Below are 17442 nucleotides of genomic sequence, written 5' to 3' on the forward strand. Positions count from 1 at the left end.
GATGCATGCCTGCAGTCCCAGGTACTTGGGAGGCTGAGGCACAGAACTGCGTGAATCCAGGAGGTGGAGGCTGCGGTGAGCCAAGATCTCGCCATTGCACTCCAGCCTGGGTGACAGAGCAAGACCCTGTCTCAAAACAAAACAAAACAAAATATTTAAATATTTCAAGGACTTATTTATGGCACCTGGGTTGTGGTCCTACATTTCCAACTCATAATTATTTAAAAATCAAACATTAGGCTGGGTGCAGTGGAATGTACCTGTGGTGACAGGCACTCAAGAGGCTGAGGTGGGAGAATTGCTTGAGCCCAGGATTTTGAGGCCAGCCTGGGAAATTTTTAGTAGAGAATTGAGGCCAGCCAAAACATTAGGCTGGGCGTGGTGGCTCACGTCTGTAATCCCAGCACTTTGGGAGGCCAACGCGGGTGGATCATGAGGTCAGGAGTTCGAGACCAGCCTGGCCAATATGGTGAAACCCCATCTCTACTAAAAATATAAAAATTAGCTGGTATGGTGTCGGGCACCTGTAGTCCCAGTTACTCAGGAGGCTGAGGCAGGAGAATTGCTTGAACCCGGGAGGCAGAGGTTGCAGTGAGCTGAGCTTAAGCCACTGCACTCCAGGGTGGGTGACAGAGCGAGACTCTGTCTCAAAAAAAAAAAAAAGCCGGGCGCGGTGGCTCAAGCCTGTAATCCCAGCACTTTGGGAGGCCGAGGTGGGTGGATCACGAGGTCAAGAGATTGAGACCATCCGGGTCAATGTGGTGAAACCCCGTCTCAACTAAAAATACAAAAAAATTAGCTGGGCATGGTGGCGCGTGCCTGTAATCCCAGCTACTCAGGAGGCTGAGGCAGGAGAATCGCCTGAACTCAGGAGGTGGAGGTTGCGGTGAGCCAAGATCGCGCCATTGCACTCCAGGGTGAGTGACAGAGCGAGACTCTGTCTCAAAAAAAAAAAAAAAAAAAGCCAAAACATTAAAACCTCCCTTCAATTTCTTCTAGTACCTTTATTTTTAAATTTTTTATATTTAAATATTTGATTCTTTGGATTATCCTGACATAAGGTATGAAGTATGGACCTAACGTGAAGTGTTGAATTATCTATCCATCTTTCTACTACTGATTTAAAAGGTCATCTTTTTCATAAACGAAATTCCTGCATATATTAACATTTGGAGGCAGGCAGGTGAGCTGATCAAAAAGAATGACAGCAAACCCCTGGAGAAGGAAGAGTGTGGGAGAAACACGGCCGAGCCGTGGAACCTTTCCTTTCACGCTAGCTGACCTAATGAGCTCACGCACGACAACTGTCATAATGTTTGCCTCATAGAGCTACTGAAGGATTCTCAACCATCAACCACACAGAAAGAAAGACAGACAAAAGTCTTTTTAATATGAAAACTATGTATCTGGGCACAAAAATGCAATACACAGTAAGAAACCACCATATTCTATTAATTATGACATTCTGTAATCTAAGAACACGGAAAATTTTCTTAAGAAATGCCAAGAGGAAGCCGGGCGCGGTGGCTCAAGCCTGTAATCCCAGCACTTTGGGAGGCCGAGGCGGGTGGATCACGAGGTCGAGAGATCGAGACCATCCTGGTCAACATAGTGAAACCCCGTCTCTACTAAAAATACAAAAAACTAGCTGGGCGTGGTGGCACGTGCCTGTAACCCCAGCTACTTAGGAGGCTGAGGCAGGAGAATTGCCTGAGCCCAGGACGCGGAGGTTGCGGTGAGCCGAGATCGCGCCATTGCACTCCAGCCTGGGTAACAAGAGCGAAACTCCGTCTCAAAAAAAAAAAAAAAAGAAATGCCAAGAGGAAAAAGAACTCTGTAAAGTCTTATTCAATTTTCTGTTAGAAAAAAAAGGATGTTTACTTGGCTCTTGTCACAGTTCCATCATGTCTACTCTCCTTGTAAGTTCAGCTTCAATGCTATCCTGCAGGAAGAAAGACATACCATAAATAAGGGCATAAAACAGATGCTCTAACTTTTATTCAATGTTATTTAAAATAAGGGAAGCAAAAAAGAAAAACATTAAAACAAAAAATGTTAAAAATACTATTATGAATATCAAATATGCTTTTAGACATTCCCTTGCTTTTACATCTCCCCTCTCTTCCCCCGAGAAAGCACTCAAACTCCTAAGTGATTCTAAGAAACACCTGAAGGGAAGGGAAAACCCTTAAACAATGTGCCTCTGCAACGTCACTCACATCACCTGTTCTCCATTTTCATTTTTTTTTTTTGAGACAGTTTTGTTCTTGTTGCCCAGGCTGGAGTGCAATGGCGCCATCTTGGCTCAACGCAATCTCTGCCTCGTGGGTTCAAGGGATTCTTCTGCCTCAGCCTCCTGAGTAGCTGGGATTACAGGCATGTACCATCACGCATGGCTAACTGTGTATTTTTAGTAGAGATGGGATTTCTCCATGTTGGTCAGGCTGGTCTAGAACTCCTGACCTCAGGTGACCCGCCTGCCTCGGCCTCCCAAAGTGCTGGGATTACAGGTATGAGCCACTGTGCCTGGCCTTTCTTTTCCATTTTCATTGCCATTGTCCTCATTACTTTTTATCTGGCCTAAATATGCAAACTGGTTTCTGCAATTTTCTTTCTCCCTTCCCTAGTCTACCCTAAAAACTAGCTACAGAATAATCTTCCTAAAGAACTAGCCTGATCAAAAAGCATAGCTTTGGCTAGGTGCAGTGGCTCACGCCTGTAATGCCAGTACTTTGGAAGGCCAAAGCAGGTGGATCACTTGACGTCAAAGAAACCAGCCTACCCAATGTGGTAAAACCTGTCTCTACTAAAAACACAAAAATATGGCTGGGCACAGTGGCTCACGCCTATAATCCCAGCACTTTGAGAGGCTTAGGTGGGTGGATCCCCTGAGGTCATAAGTTGGAGACCAGCCCGACCAACATGGTGAAACCCTGTCTCTACTAAAAATACAAAAATCAGGCGTGGCGGCAGGTGCCTGTAATTCTAGCTACTCAGGAAGCTGAGGCAGGAGAATCGCTTGAATCTGGGAGGCAGTGGTTGCAGTGAGCCGAGATCATGCTATTGCACTCCAGCCTGGGCAACAGAGCAAGACTTCATCTCAAATAAATAAATAAATAAATAAAAATATAAAAATTAGCTGGGCATGGTGGTGTGCACCTGTAATCCCAGTTACCTGGGAGACTGAGGCACAAGAATCACTTGAATGTGGGAGGTGGAAGTTGCAGTAAGCTGAGATCACCCCACTGCACGCTAGAATGGAAGAGAGAGCAAGACTCTTTCTCAAAAAAAAAAAAAAATAATAATAATAAATAACAGCACAGCTTTGATCATACTTCTTTTTTTTTTTTGAGACGGAGTTTCGCTCTTGTTACCCAGGCTGGAGTGCAATGGCACGATCTCGGCTCACCGCAACCTCCGCCTCCTGGGTTCAGGCAATTCTCCTGTCTCAGCCTCCTGAGTAGCTCGGATTACAGGCATGTGCCACCATGCCCAGCTACTTTTTTGTATTTTTAGTAGAGACGGGGTTTCACCATGTTGACCAGGATGGTCTCGATCTCTTGACCTCGTGATCCACCCGCCTCGGCCTCCCAAAGTGCTGGGATTACAGGTTTGAGCCACCGCGCCCGGCGATCATATTTCTTATAAGCTTAAAAAACAAGGAAACACACAGGATCTTTCAGTGGTCAACATTTCTAAGTTTAACACTCTTTATATATTAAGGCCCTCTACATCATAAACCAATTGATCTTTTCCAACTCTTTCTACATTTCATGCTTCAAGCAGCCAGGCCTTATCACTTGCTATAACTTGAATAAGTCTTCCATTTTTCAGCTTTCTTTCTTTTTTTTTTTTTGAGACAGATTCTCTCTCTGAAGCCCAGGCTGGAGTGCAGTGGTGCAATCTCCGCTCACTGCAACCTCTGCCTCCTGGGTTCGAGCGATTCTCCTGCCTCAGCCTCCCGAGTAACTGGGATTATGGGCACCTGCCACCATGCTTGGCTAATTTTTGTATTTTTAGTAGAGACGAGGTTTTACCATGTTGGCCAGGCTGGTGTTGAACTCTTGACCTCAGGTGATCCACCCATCTCAGCCTCCCAAAGTGCTAAGATTACAGGCATGAGCCACTGCGCCTGGCCCCATTTTTCAGCTTATATGCCTTTGCAAATTCTTTTTGCCTAGAATATTCTATAGCTAGGGGGATATATATATGTCTGTATGTATATATGTATATTCCCTTTTTTTGCCTAGAATATTCTGTATCTCTTAATATATTGTCTCTCAATATCATATATATACACATATATTCCTTTTTTTACCTAGAATATTCTATATCTCTCAACATATTCTATGTCTCTCAATATCATATATATACACAAATATTCCTTTTTTTTTTTTTTTTTTGCCTAGAGTGTTCTATATCTCTCAATATACCCCCTTTTTCCACTAGGGAAATCTACACAAAAATTTAAAAGGCATAAAATACTTTTTGTTTTTTAATGGAAAAAATATATACGCATGTACACAGCCAAAAAAGTATTAAAAGATGCGGGAGAATGATACACAGTAATTTTAGGACTGCCGTTTACCTCTGAAGAGAAAGGAAAGAAGAATGAAGAGGACTTTAGTTATATTAACATTTCTTTTCTTTTTTAAAATCTGAAAAAATTACAGGAACTACTTACTAATTCTCGCTTTGCTTCTTCAATTTTCACTTTAGCAAGAGATGGATTCTTAAAAAAAAATAAATAAAACAAGGAAAGGTTATATTGCCTCAATTCAGACTCAAGGAGAAAAATAATGCCACAATTCTTTTCAAAAGGCAAAAAGCCTCACAGAGGGAATACCCAATGTACATATAACACTGAAATTTACTGCTGACTTTAAACTCTTAAAATCCGACATACTATGTTTTTTTTTTTTTTTTTTTGAGATGGAGTCTTGCTCTGTCACCCAGGCTGGAATTTGGTGGCGTGATCTTGGCTCACTGCAACCTCCGCCTCCCAGGTTCAAGTGATTCTCCATCCTCAGCCTCCCAGGTAGCTGGAACTACAGGTGTGCACCACTGCATCTGGCTAATTTTTGTATTTTTAGCAGAGATGGGGTTTCACCATGTTAGCCAGGCTGGTCTCTAATTCAGGTGATCAGCCTGCCTCGGCCTCCCAAAGTGCTGGGAATACAGGCATGAGCCAATGTGCCTGGCCTAAACACACTATTTTCACTGTCATATAGTACCCTTAGGTGAGGTTGGAGAAAATATTATTTTTTTAGTCACGAAAATTATTACCGGCATTAAGTCTAAATAGGACTCCAATTTTTTCTTCAAAGGTATAGTCTGCTGCTTTAATTTTGCCAGTTTCTGGAGGTAAAAGAACACAGTCACAGAGTAATAAAAACATTCAAAATGTAACTAATAACTGTCCATTTCTGAAATACAACACAACAAAGCATTAACATTAGGATACTTTAAATAATGTTATTGAATAAAGAGCTTCAAAGATAGACAAACTCGCTCTTAATGAAAACAACTGTTGGATACTTAAAATAGAAAAGTTATGTTCTTTAAAATCTTTTTTTTTTTTTGAGACAGAGTCTCACTGTCACCCAGGCTGGAGTTCAATGGTGTGATCTCGGCTCACTGCAACTCCACCCCAGCCTCTCGAGTAGCTGGGATTACAGGCACCTGCCATCAGGCCCTGCTAATTTTTGTATTTTTAGTAGAGATGGGTTTTCACCATGTTGGCCAGGCTGGTCTTGAACTCCTGACCTCAGGTGATCCTCCCACCTTGGCCTCCCAAAGTGCTGGGATTACAGGCATAAGCCACCGCGCCCAGCCAGAAAGTTATATTTTTATTTAGTATTTGAGACAGAGTCTCTCTGTGTTGCCCACGTAGAAATGCAGTGGTGCAATCATGGCTTACAATAGCCTCAAACTCCTGGGCTCATCCAATCTTCCCGCCTAAGCCTCCTGAGTAGCTGGAACCACGGGCATGCACCACCATGCCTGGCTAATTTTTTTTTTTTTTTTTAGGATGGAGTCTTGCTCTGTCCCCCAGGCTGGAGTGCAGTGGCACGATCTTAGCTAACTGCAACCTCCGCTTCCCGGGTTCAAGCGATTCTCCTTTATCCTGTCTCAGCCTCTTGAGTAGCTGGAATTACAGGTATATACCACCACGCCCAGCTATTTTTAAGTAGAGATGGGGTTTCACCATTTTGGCAAGGCTGGTCCTGAACTCCTGACCTCAGGTGATCTGCCCGCCTTGGCCTCCAAAGTGCTTGGATTATAGGCGTGAGCCACCACACCCGGCCATTTTTAACTTTTTGTAGAGCTAGCATCTCGATTTGTTTGCCCAGGCTGGTCTCCAACTCTTGAGCTTAAGTAATCTTCCTGCCTCTGCCTCCCAAAGTACTGGGGTAACAGGTATGAGCCATCACGCCTGGCCTTTACTCCCATTTATTAACAATAGATTGAAGTATGGCTGTCTAAGAATGCAAAAGCATGTGATTAAGAGGAATCTAAACACAGAGGAGGCTGGGTGTGGTGGCTGACACTTCTTTTTTTTTTTTTGAGACGGAGTTTCGCTCTTGTTACCCAGGTTGGAGTGCAATGGTGCAATCTCGGCTCACCGCAACCTCCGCCTCCTGGGTTCAGGCAATTCTCCTGCCTCAGCCTCCTGAGTAGCTGGGATTACAGGCATGCGCCACCATGCCCAGCTAATTTTTTGTATTTTTAGTAGAGACGGGGTTTCACCATGTTGACCAGGATGGTCTCGATCTCTTGACCTCATGATCCACCCACCTCGGCCTCCCAAAGTGCTGGGATTACAGGTGTGAGCCACTGCACCCAGCCGTGGTGGCTCACACTTCTAAACCCAACCCTTTGGGAGGCCAAGGTGGGAGGATCACTTGAGCCCAGGAATTTGAGATCAGCTTGGGCAACATAGCAAGACCCCCATCTCTATTTATTAAAACAAGGAAAAAGCAAAGGATGTAAAGGAACAACTCGAGTCCCAAATACATATTTATGAATTGCCAATGTTAGATTTCAAGAATGAAGTATAAAAAATTTAAGAATAATTAAACAGAACAAAACCCACTATTTCTCTCTCTTCCCACAAAAACAGATAAAACCTTTACATAACCTAAAAACCCAGAACTGCATTTGGTAACCACAGCAGTTTGGAGACCTGCATTTTTACTGTCTACTGAAAGAGAAGAAAGGGGAGGACCTAGATAATTAGCTCATGGTCCCTCAATACATTTCTTTAATAAATACATCAATAATACATAAGTGACTCCAACAGAGTTTCTAACTTTTAATAAAAAGGAAACCATGCAAATGTGAGGGCATATACAGCTAAACAAGGAATAAAAGGTATAAATATCAGTGAATATAAAATACAAAGGTAAAGGAAAAGACATCAGGTCCACAGTGAATAAAAGCCCTATAAAAAGAAACAAATGAAAAAGCAGATTGTGGAGTAATATTTTAAAGAAGGTTAAATTAGGTTAAAATAAACTCACCTCTGACAGTGCTACTAGGGACTGGTGAGACAGAGAAGCATCCATGCCTCTGGCTGAAAGTTGCTCCTACAATTACCAAAAAAAGGAGTTCAGTTAAAAAATTATTTCGAAAGTGACCACCATCAAATATTTTTAACATATAACACAGTAAAGAGGAGCTACAAATTATAAATGAAAAACTGTGCATGTATCTAAGCATTTATATGTTATATGTGAATCCTTTCCACACTCACAATTTGTGACAAGATGGGTGCAGTGTCTAAGGCCTGAGTTTCAGAGCCTGAACACCTGGGTTTGAATCTAGATCTCCTTAGTATAATAGCTATGTAATCTTGGGTAAGTTACCAACTTCTCTGTAGACCCCTCATCTGTAAAAAGGAATAATAATGCCTAGCTGTGAGGATGATGGTAAAAAATAAGGCGAGCTACCTATATTCAGTCCTTCATACAAACCTCTGCAGCCTTGATTCTAAATCTGAATTCCTCTGACTTTGCTTTTAGAAAGTCCATGTTCTGACGACGATTATCAACTTTGGCCCTTTCTGCAGACAGATGCAACTCTGCTTTCTTGAGATCCCTTTAAAAAGCAAAATTCAAAACATTTTCTTCTTTTCCTCAGTAAAAGTATTCTAAAATAGAAACTCCACCACTTTGGATTCAATGCTGGCTTAGCCAAGAGTCAGTAACCAGGTCATCTTCCCCTCCATGTTGCACTCTGGGATCTTTCTCAAAAAATATAAAAAGAGCCTTTTTTTTTTTTTTTTTTTTTTGAGACAAGGTCTTGGTCTGTCACCCAGGCTTGAATGCAGTGGTGTGATCACTGCAGTCTCAAACTCCTTGGCTCAAGTGATCCTCCCACCTCAGCCTCCCAAGTAGCTAGGGCTATAGACACATGCCACTATGTCTGGCTAATTTTTTAATTTTTTGTAGATGGCCGGGCATGGTGGCTCACACCTGTAATCCCATCACTTTGGGAGGCCAATGTGGGCAGATCACCCGAGGTCAGTAGTTCAAGACCAGCCTGGTCAACATGGTGAAAGCCCATCTCTACTTAGAATACAAAAATTAGCTGGGCAAGGTAGAGTACGCCTGTAATCTCAGCTACTCAGGAGGTTGAGGCAGGAGAATCACTTGAACCTGGGAGGCAGAGGTTGCAGTGAGCTGAGATTGCACTACTGCACTCCAGCCCGGGCAGTAGAGCAAGACTCCATCTCAAATAAAAAAATAAGGCCGGGTGCGGTGGCTCAAGCCTGTAATCCCAGCACTTTGGGAGGCCGAGGCGGGTGGATCACGAGGTCAGGAGATCAAGACCATCCTGGCCAACATGGTGAAAACCCTATCTCTTAAAAAAAAAAAAATTTTTTTTTAAATCACATATATTTTGAAAATTCTAACACCCACATTTTTTGTTTTTGAAAAAAGGCAAGAGGCTGGGCACAGTGGCTCACACTTGTATTCCCAGCATGTTGGGAGGCCGAGGTGGGCAGATCACTTGAGGTCAGGAGTTCGAGACCAGCCTGGCCAATGTGGTGAAACCCCGTCTCTACTAAAATTACAAAAATCAGCCGGGTGTGGTGTTGTGCACTCTGTAGTCCCAGCTACTAGAGAGGTTGAAGCAGGAAAATTGCTTGAATCCAGCAGGCGGAGGTTGCAGTAAGCCAAGACCGTGCCATTGCACTCTAGCCTGAGTGTTGCAGTAAGACTCCATTTCGAAAAAAGAAAGTAAGATAAAAACTGTGTGAAGTGAAAGCTGAAAAAGTCAGGCTGGGTGCGATGGCTCACGCCTGTAATCCCAACACTTTGGGAGGCTGAGGCGGATGGATCACCTGAGGTCAGGAGTTCAAGACCAGCCTGACCAACATGGAGAAACTCCATCTCCACTAAAAATACAAAATCAGCCAGGCAGGGTGGTGCATGCCTGTAATCCCAGCTACTCAAAAAAAAAAAAAAAAAAAAAAAAAAAAAAAGCTGAAAAAGTCTATATCCAACCATCTTCACCTCTACTAATCATTCTACTTTAAAAAATGTTGTTTTATGGACCCCATTTACTAATGTGTTTTTAAAATCATACTGCCAAAACTAAATTTGACAATGTCTTATTACTCCCTTAATTATAAATTCACCACTTTGAATTCAATTACTTACTCTTGTAGACATTTTTCTAATACTAAAGTTGCCGTTAGATTTTTTTCAAGTTTTTCCAGTTCAATCTTTATTGCTTCACTTTTGGATTTGGTACGAAAGAGGTCAGAGGTCAAATCATTCACTGCAGGGATAAAACTGAAAGAAGAATCTGGTCATATAAATGGGCATTAAGGACAATAATTATAATTACTTTTCATTGCTAAAAATGACTTTATTGCTATGTAGATTCCTGTAATCCCAGCACTTTGGGAGGCCAAGGTAGGTGGATCGCAAGGTCAGGTGTCCAAGACTAGCCTGGCCAAGATGGTGAAACCCCATCTCTACTAAAAATACAAAAATTAGCCAGTCATGGTGGTAGCCACCTGTAATCCCAGTTACTTGGAAGGCCGAGTAGCTGAATCTGAGGCAGAGAATTGCTTGAACTCAGGAGGCAGAGGTTGCAATGAGCTGAGATCGCACCACTACACGCCATCCTGGGTGACAGAGCGAGACTCTGTCTCAATAATAATAATAAAAACATACATTAAAAAAATTCTAAAACACATATTATTTGTAAAAAAAAAAAAAAAAAAAAAGCAAGAGGTTATATGATTCATCCTGCTTCACCAATGCGTATACAACTAACATAAACTGGTATTTGTTATCTGCTGAAGTTACTTAATTCAAGTCTAGATTTCTGCTGCCATACAGTAGGGATGTTCTTTTTTTTTTTTTTTGAGACGGAGTTTCGCTCTTGTTACCCAGGCTGGAGTACAATGGCGCGATCTCGGCTCACCGCAACCTCCGCCTCCTGGGTTCAGGCAATTCTCCTGCCTCAGCCTCCTGAGTAGCTGGGATTACAGGCACATGCCACCATGCCCAGCTACTTTTTTTGTATTTTTAGTAGAGACGGAGTTTCACCATGTTGACCAGGATGGTCTCGATCTCCTGACCTCGTGATCCACCCGCCTCGGCCTCCCAAAGTGCTGGGATTACAGGCTTGAGCCACCGCGCCCGGGTGTAGGGATGTTCTTACACCTAAACCACTACTCTGAGATTATATATAAATTGCCTTTAAATTGATAAGTAAGCTGTTCTGCTGTGTGATTCTCCAGTTATGATAAGCTATATTAACATTAGCAGTCCTGCCGGGCGCGGTGGCTCAAGCCTGTAATCCCAGCACTTTGGGAGGCCGAGGCGGGTGGATCACAAGGTCGAGAGATCGAGACCAACCTGGTCAACATGGTGAAATCCCGTCTCTACTAAAAATACAAAAAAAATTAGCTGGGCATGGTGGCGTGTGCCTGTAATCCCAGCTACTCAGGAGGCTGAGGCAGGAGAATTGCCTGAACCCAGGAGGCGGAGGTTGCGGTGAGCCGAGATCGTGCCATTGCACTCCAGCCTGGGTAACAAGAGTGAAACTCCGTCTCAAAAAAAACAAAAACAAAAACAAAAACAAAAAACATTAGCAGTCCTACCGAACATATGGCCAACAGTGATAGTCAGATGGGTTTATAAGACTGGTTTTGAATCTCAGCTCTGCCATTTACTAGCTGGGAGAAGTTATTTAATCCACACCTCCTGACCCTCAGTTTTCTCTAAAGGTTGTTGGAAGAATCATGTTATTATAGAAGTAAAATGCCTGTTAAAAAAAAATGAAAATTCCTAACCTACTCAACAAATAGGAGACATGAACAAGATTTACTATGTTCAACCAAATCACTTAGCCTACTCTCTTTCTTATTATACACAGGGAACAATGTGATACTAATCCCTTTCCAAACATACATGAGAACCACTCTTCATAAACCTATTCCTGGAAATAAAAAACACTAAAAATTAACCAATACCAAATGCATCCAAATTAATTATACTTACTGGCAAAGATACAAAGTAACTAAATTCAGCGCTTTGTATTTATTGTCAATTTTTCATATACAATTATGCCAAGAACCAAAAAGTCTTTAAGACTTGCAGAAATTAAAAGAATTACCTAGCTAGTGAGGTATCCTTTGTTTCAAGGGCCATCGCACTGTCAACCAAAGCATTCAGATACCTGGAACTAGTGCTAGAGAGATTGGCAGGGGAAAAATTCACACTCTCCATGAGCAGGTCTTGAAGATACTTGGCTAAAAAGATAAAAGAGTTCCATGGTGACTGTTTTCTTCTTTAAAATTTTTAACAGCTTTATCAAGACGTAACTCATGTACCATATAATCCACCCACCTAAGCTATATAATTCAGTGGCTTTTAGTATATTCCGAGTTGTACACCCATCAGTACAACCCATTCAAAAACATTTTCATCACTCCACAAAGAAACTCTACATCCCTTAGTCATCACTTTATTTATTTATTTATTTTAAAATTTTTTCTTATAGAGACCAAGTCTCCTTAGGTTGCCCAGGCTGGTCTTGAACTCCTGACCTCAGGTGATCCACCAGCCTTGGACTCCCAAAATGCTACGATTGCAGGTGTAAGCCACCACCTCAGCACTTTCTAATCTCCCAACCTATGAAACCCTAGCAACCACTTCCTGTCTTTCTTCATTTGCCTATTTGGGACATTTCATATAAACGGCATCATAAGATGTGCAGTCCTTTGTGACTAGCTTAAGGTTCATTCAGGCCACAGCATATTCCAGTACTTCATTCCTTTTTATGGCTGAATAATATTCTATTATATGGACATATCATATTTTATTTATCCATTCAACCATTGATGGACATTTGGGTTGTTTCCACATTTCGGCTGTTATGAACGCTGCTAAAAAACATTCATTCAGTAAATGTTAGGTTTTGATATGAACATATGTTTTCACTTCTCTTGGGTATATACCTGGGAGTGGAATTGCTGGTCATATGTTAATTCTATGTTTAAACATTTTAGGAAATGTAAGATTGTTTTCCAAAGTGATTGTATGATTTTACGTTCCCACTACAAGTGATGAAGGCTTCAATTTTCCACATCTTCTCTAACAGCTGTAATATCTGTCTTTTTGATTACAGCCATCCTACTAAGTGTGAAGTAGCACTGTGGTATTTATTTGTTTTATTGAGACAGAGTCTCACTCTGTCATCCAGGATGGAGAATAGTGACACGATCTCAGCTCACTGCAGCCTCGACCTCCCAGGCTCAGATGATCCTCTGAGATCCCACCTCTGCCTCCTAAGTAGCTGGGACTACAGGTATGCACCACTATATCTGGCTAATTTTTCCTTCTTTTTTTTTTTTTTTTTGAGGCGAAGTTTCGCTCTTGTTACCCAGGCTGGAGTGCCATGGTGCGATCTCGGCTCACCACAACCTCCGCCTCCCGGGTTCAGGCAATTCTCCTGCCTCAGCCTCCTGAGTAGCTAGGATTACAGGCACGTGCCACCATGCCCAGCTAATGTTTTGTATTTTTAGTAGAGACGGGGTTTCACCATGTTGACCAGGATGGTCTCGATCTCTTGACCTCGTGATCCACCCGCCTCGGTCTCCCAAAGTGCTGGGATTACAGGCTTGAGCGACCGCGCCCGGCCTTCTTTTTTCTTTTTTTGAGATGGAGTTTCGCTCTTGTTACCCAGGCTGGAGTGCAATAGCACAATCTCGGCTCACCGCAACCTCCGCCTCCTGAATTCAAGCAATTCTCCTGCCTCAGCCTCCCTAATAGCTGGGATTACAGGCGTGCGCCACCATGCCCAGCTAATTTTTTGTATTTTTAGTAGAGACGGGGTTTCACCATGTTGACCAGGATGGTCTCGATCTCTTGACCTTGTGATCCACCTGCCTCGGCCTCCCAAAGTGCTGGGATTATAGGCCTGAGCCACCACGCCCAGCCGAAATTTTTCTATTTTTTGTAGAGATAGTATTTTGCTATGTTGCCCAGGCTGTTCTTGAACTCCTGGGCTCAAGCGATCTGTCTGCCTTGGCCTCCCAAAGTGTTGGGATTATAAGCATGAGCCACTTTGCCACTGTGGTTTTGATTTGAATTTCTCTGATGACTAATGATGCTGTGCTTTGTGGCCATTTGTGTATCTTCATTGGAGAAATGTCTATGTATTTCCCTTGCCCATTTCAAAATTGGGTTGTCTATTTATTATTGAGGTTTTCTTTGTTTGTTGTTGTTGTTGTTGTTGATGTTGTTTTGAAACAGGGTCTTACTAGCTTAATTCTAGTCCTTGAGCTCTAGAAGTCAAGGCTCACATGATGGCACCACTGCACTCCAGCCTGGGTGACAGCGTGAGACCCTGCCTTAAAAAATAATAAATAATTGGCCGGGCGCGGTGGCTCAAGCTTGTAATCCCAGCACTTTGGGAGGCCAAGGCGGGTGGATCACGAGGTTGAGAGATCGAGACCATCCTGATCAACATGGTGAAACCCCGTCTCTACTAAAAATAAAAAAATTAGCTGGGCATGGTGGCATGTGCCTGTAATCCCAGCTACTCAGGAGGCTGAGGCAGGAGAATTGCCTGAACCCAGGAGGCGGAGGTTGCGGTGAGCCGAGATCGCGCCATTGCACTCCAGCCTGGGTAACAAGAGCGAAACTCCGTCTCAAAAAAAAAAATAAATAAATAAATAAAAAAATAAATAATAAATAAATAAATAGTCTAAGAAGAGAGAAGACAAATTAGAAATGAAGCAAGGACAATCCTACCAACCTATTTTATAAAAAGAATTATAAATAAATAGTAAAAACAATCGTATACCAACAGTTCAGAAAACTTAGATGAAATGAACAAGCTACTAAAACTGGCATAGATAATTTTAATAGGCCTACAAAAAGTGAACAGATTGAACTAGTAATATAAAAAGCTTTCTCACAAAGAAAAGTCCAGGTCCAGATGACTTCACCACTGAATTCTACCCAATATTTTAAGAAAAATTAATACTAATTTTTCACCAACTCTTGCAAAAAATAGAAAAAAGAATAATTCCCAACTCTTGCCATGAGACTGTTATTATCCTGATACCAAAACCAGATAAAGACATTTTAAGAGAAGAAAACTGGGCCGGGCGCTGTGGCTCACACCTGTAATCCCAGTACTTTGGGAGGCCGAGGCAGGTGGATCACGAGGTCAAGAGATCGAGACCGTCCTGGTCAACATGGTGAAACCCCGTCTCTACTAAAAATACAAAAAATTAGCTGGGCATGGTGGCGCATACCGGTAATCCCAGCTACTCAGGAGGCTGAGGCAGGAGAATTGCCTGAACCCAGGAGGCGGAGGTTGTGGTGAGCCGAGATCGTCCCATTGCACTCCAGCCTGGGTAACAAGAGCGAAACTCCGTCTCAAAAAAAAAAAAAAAAAAAAGAAAGAGAAGAAAACTGGCTGGGTGCAGTGGCTCACCCCTGTAATCCCAGCACTTTGGGAGGACAAGGTAGGTGGATCAGCTGAGGTCAGGAGTTCAAGACCAGCTTGACCAACATGGCAAAACCTTGTCTCTAACTAGACAGACAAAAATTAGCCAGGTGTGGTGGTGGGCGCCTGTAATCCCAGCTACTCGGGGAGGCTGAGTCAGGAGAATCGCTTGAACTCATGAGGTAGAGGTTGCAGTGAGCAGAGATCACACCACTGCACTCCAGCCTCGGTGAGAGAGCAAGACTCCATCTCAAAAAAAAAAAAGAAAGAAAAAAAAGAAAAGAAAAGAAAACTACAAATATCTTATGAATACTAAATACTGCAAATATCTTATGAACACTAAAAAAAAATTATGTGCTCATGCCTGTAATCCTAGCACTTTGGGAGGATGAGCCAGGTGGATCACATGGGGTCAGGAGTTCAAGACCAGTCTGGCCAACATGGTGAAAGCCCATCTCTATTAAAATACAAAAATTAGCCGGGTGTGGTCGAACAGGCCTCTACTCGGAGGCTGAGGCATGAGAATTGCTTGAACCTGGGAGGTGGAGGTTGCAGTGGGCTGAGATCACACCACTGCACTCCAGCCTGGGCGACAGAGCAAGATGGTTTTAAAAAAATTATATAACATAAAGCAATAAAAAAGAAAATGCTGTAACAGAGTGGAAGAAGAATCTGGGAAACACAAAGAAGCAAAACAAATAGTCTACAGTAAATTAACCCTGTATGCTTTGGTGTTATAAAATTTGGTTACCTCTATTTATTCTCATTTGAAACTCTGGACTTAATCTCACCTTCTGACTCGTATTCACTTGCTTTCTGCTTCAAGTCCTCTATCACCAGGTAGACATCCCTGTCCCGGACCCTGTTGCGTTCTGAAAGGTGATGTAAAATCTCTGTGGTCCGTGGGTTCACCTCATACTGTGGAATGGGATGATCTCCAAATATTTTTTTTAACCACACAGCAACCTAAGCATTAAAAGAAAGACAAATACTATAAGCCTTGTTTACTGTAATAGCACGATGAGACTATGACAGCGAAGTGATCAAAAGCAAACTACATGTTTTCTGTGACTATTCTGAAGTCCTACTTCACCTCATTTCTTTAGGGAGATACTAGATATCAGGAAATAAAAAATGAGCAAGTACACAATGAATCGTACAAGACGCAAAATTACCAGAGAACAATCCGTTCTTTCTCAAGTCTGCAAAAGCAGTACAGGCTAACAATCTGCCTCTCTTGAAAAGCCTTAAAGCTTAATAGACCAGCGCGAAAGCATTATTAGGCCGTGCATAGTCTGAAAACAACCATTGTTCCGCCATCAGCAGAAGCTCCGCCGCACTGGGAGCCTCCCAGTGTTGCGATGCAGGGCGCAGAAGCAGCTCAGATGTGAAAGCAGCCGGGTGAGCAGCAAATAGCGAGGCTTGGCTGGAAGGCGGGTTTGGCTTCAGAAGTCCCACTCCAGTCTGTTGACAGGGACTGCACAACGCCTCTCCCAGGCCAGATCCAAACAAGGGCAGGCCCGGGGAGGAAGGGTAGCGCCTTTTTCAGGAGGGTCTAAGCACAGGGGATCTTGCAGATCCTGACCGCGGCTCTAAAAGACGGATGAGTGGGCCGGGCACGGTGGCTCACGCCTGTAATCCCAGCACTTTGGCAGGCCTACGCGGGCGGATCACCAGTGGTCCGGAGTTCGAGACCAGCTTGGCCAACATGGTGAAACCCCATCTCTACTAAAAACACAAAAATTAGCCGGGCGTGGTGGCAGGCGTCTGTAAGCCCAGCTACTCGGGAGGCTGAGGCAGGAGAATCGCTTGAACTCGGAAGGCGGAGGTTGCAATGGACCGAGATCGCGCCATTGCACTCCAGCCCGTGCGACAAGAGCGAGAGACTCCGTCTCAAAAAAAAAAAAAGACGGATGTGTGGACGAGGGGAGCGAAAAGGTAGACATGGCGCGCGCAGGAGACCCGCCAGTGGCGCGAGGGTGTCAAAAACGCGTTTTCCAGGAGGCCACCGATCCCCGCTCCCGCCCGAGCACCTTCGCTTCTCTCTCCTCCAGCGGCTCCATAGCTGCCACTCCCGCCACTTCACTAGGAACTCCTCGCGTGAGACGCGGCCCGCTCCCTCCCTAGGCCCCGCCCACACGCCGTTGGCCCCGCCCCTGGCCGGGCCCGGGATTTCTGGGAGTTGTGGTTTTTCCTGGGACTACTGGCTGCTGAGAGCCTCTGTGCAAGGCTGGTCCAAGGCTCTGACATTGCAAGCCTCGCTTCCTTTCCACCTCCCCGCTTTTCCCGCCTTCCGCGGTATAATTTCTAGTACGAGAGGTAGAGCCGCCTAGATCCAGGTTGTTTTTTCTTTCATTTTTATTTCTTGCTTGAATCACTTGTCTTAAAAAAAAAGTACTTGAAACGTTTGGTTTTTGCTTAGCAAGATGTTTTTGTGTCTTTACACATTGATTGCAT

At 43.5% G+C, this 17442-nt stretch overlaps 1 protein-coding gene across 1 annotated transcript; it reads right to left on the reverse strand.

The window, feature by feature from the left end:
• Positions 1–1367: 1367 nt before the first annotated feature.
• HAUS1 (HAUS augmin like complex subunit 1) lies at positions 1368–17107 on the reverse strand. The gene is made up of 9 exons (XM_003924701.4): positions 17019–17107; positions 15777–15951; positions 11641–11776; positions 9669–9803; positions 7977–8100; positions 7524–7589; positions 5287–5358; positions 4685–4732; positions 1368–1942 (listed from the first exon to the last, which is right to left on the reverse strand). The coding sequence occupies exons 1-9, from the start codon at positions 17046–17048 to the stop codon at positions 1892–1894; spliced, it is 837 nt and encodes a 278-aa protein (XP_003924750.1). The 5' UTR covers positions 17049–17107; the 3' UTR covers positions 1368–1891.
• Positions 17108–17442: the final 335 nt, after the last annotated feature.

Source organism: Saimiri boliviensis, chromosome 13 (assembly GCF_048565385.1).
Source record: "Saimiri boliviensis isolate mSaiBol1 chromosome 13, mSaiBol1.pri, whole genome shotgun sequence".
Taxonomy (NCBI): Eukaryota; Metazoa; Chordata; class Mammalia; order Primates; family Cebidae; genus Saimiri; species Saimiri boliviensis.

Excerpts from the sequence above, each read along its gene's own strand:
- HAUS1 (XM_003924701.4), bottom strand. The coding sequence starts at position 17,048 with ATGGAGCCGCTGGAGGAGAGAGAAGCGAAG. Across the intron at positions 15,952-17,018 it reads TGGAGGAGAGAGAAGCGAAG|GTTGCTGTGTGGTTAAAAAA; the intron begins GTGCTCGGGCGG and ends TTTAATGCTTAG. Across the intron at positions 5,359-7,523 it reads CCCTAGTAGCACTGTCAGAG|AAACTGGCAAAATTAAAGCA; the intron begins GTGAGTTTATTT and ends TTTTACCTCCAG.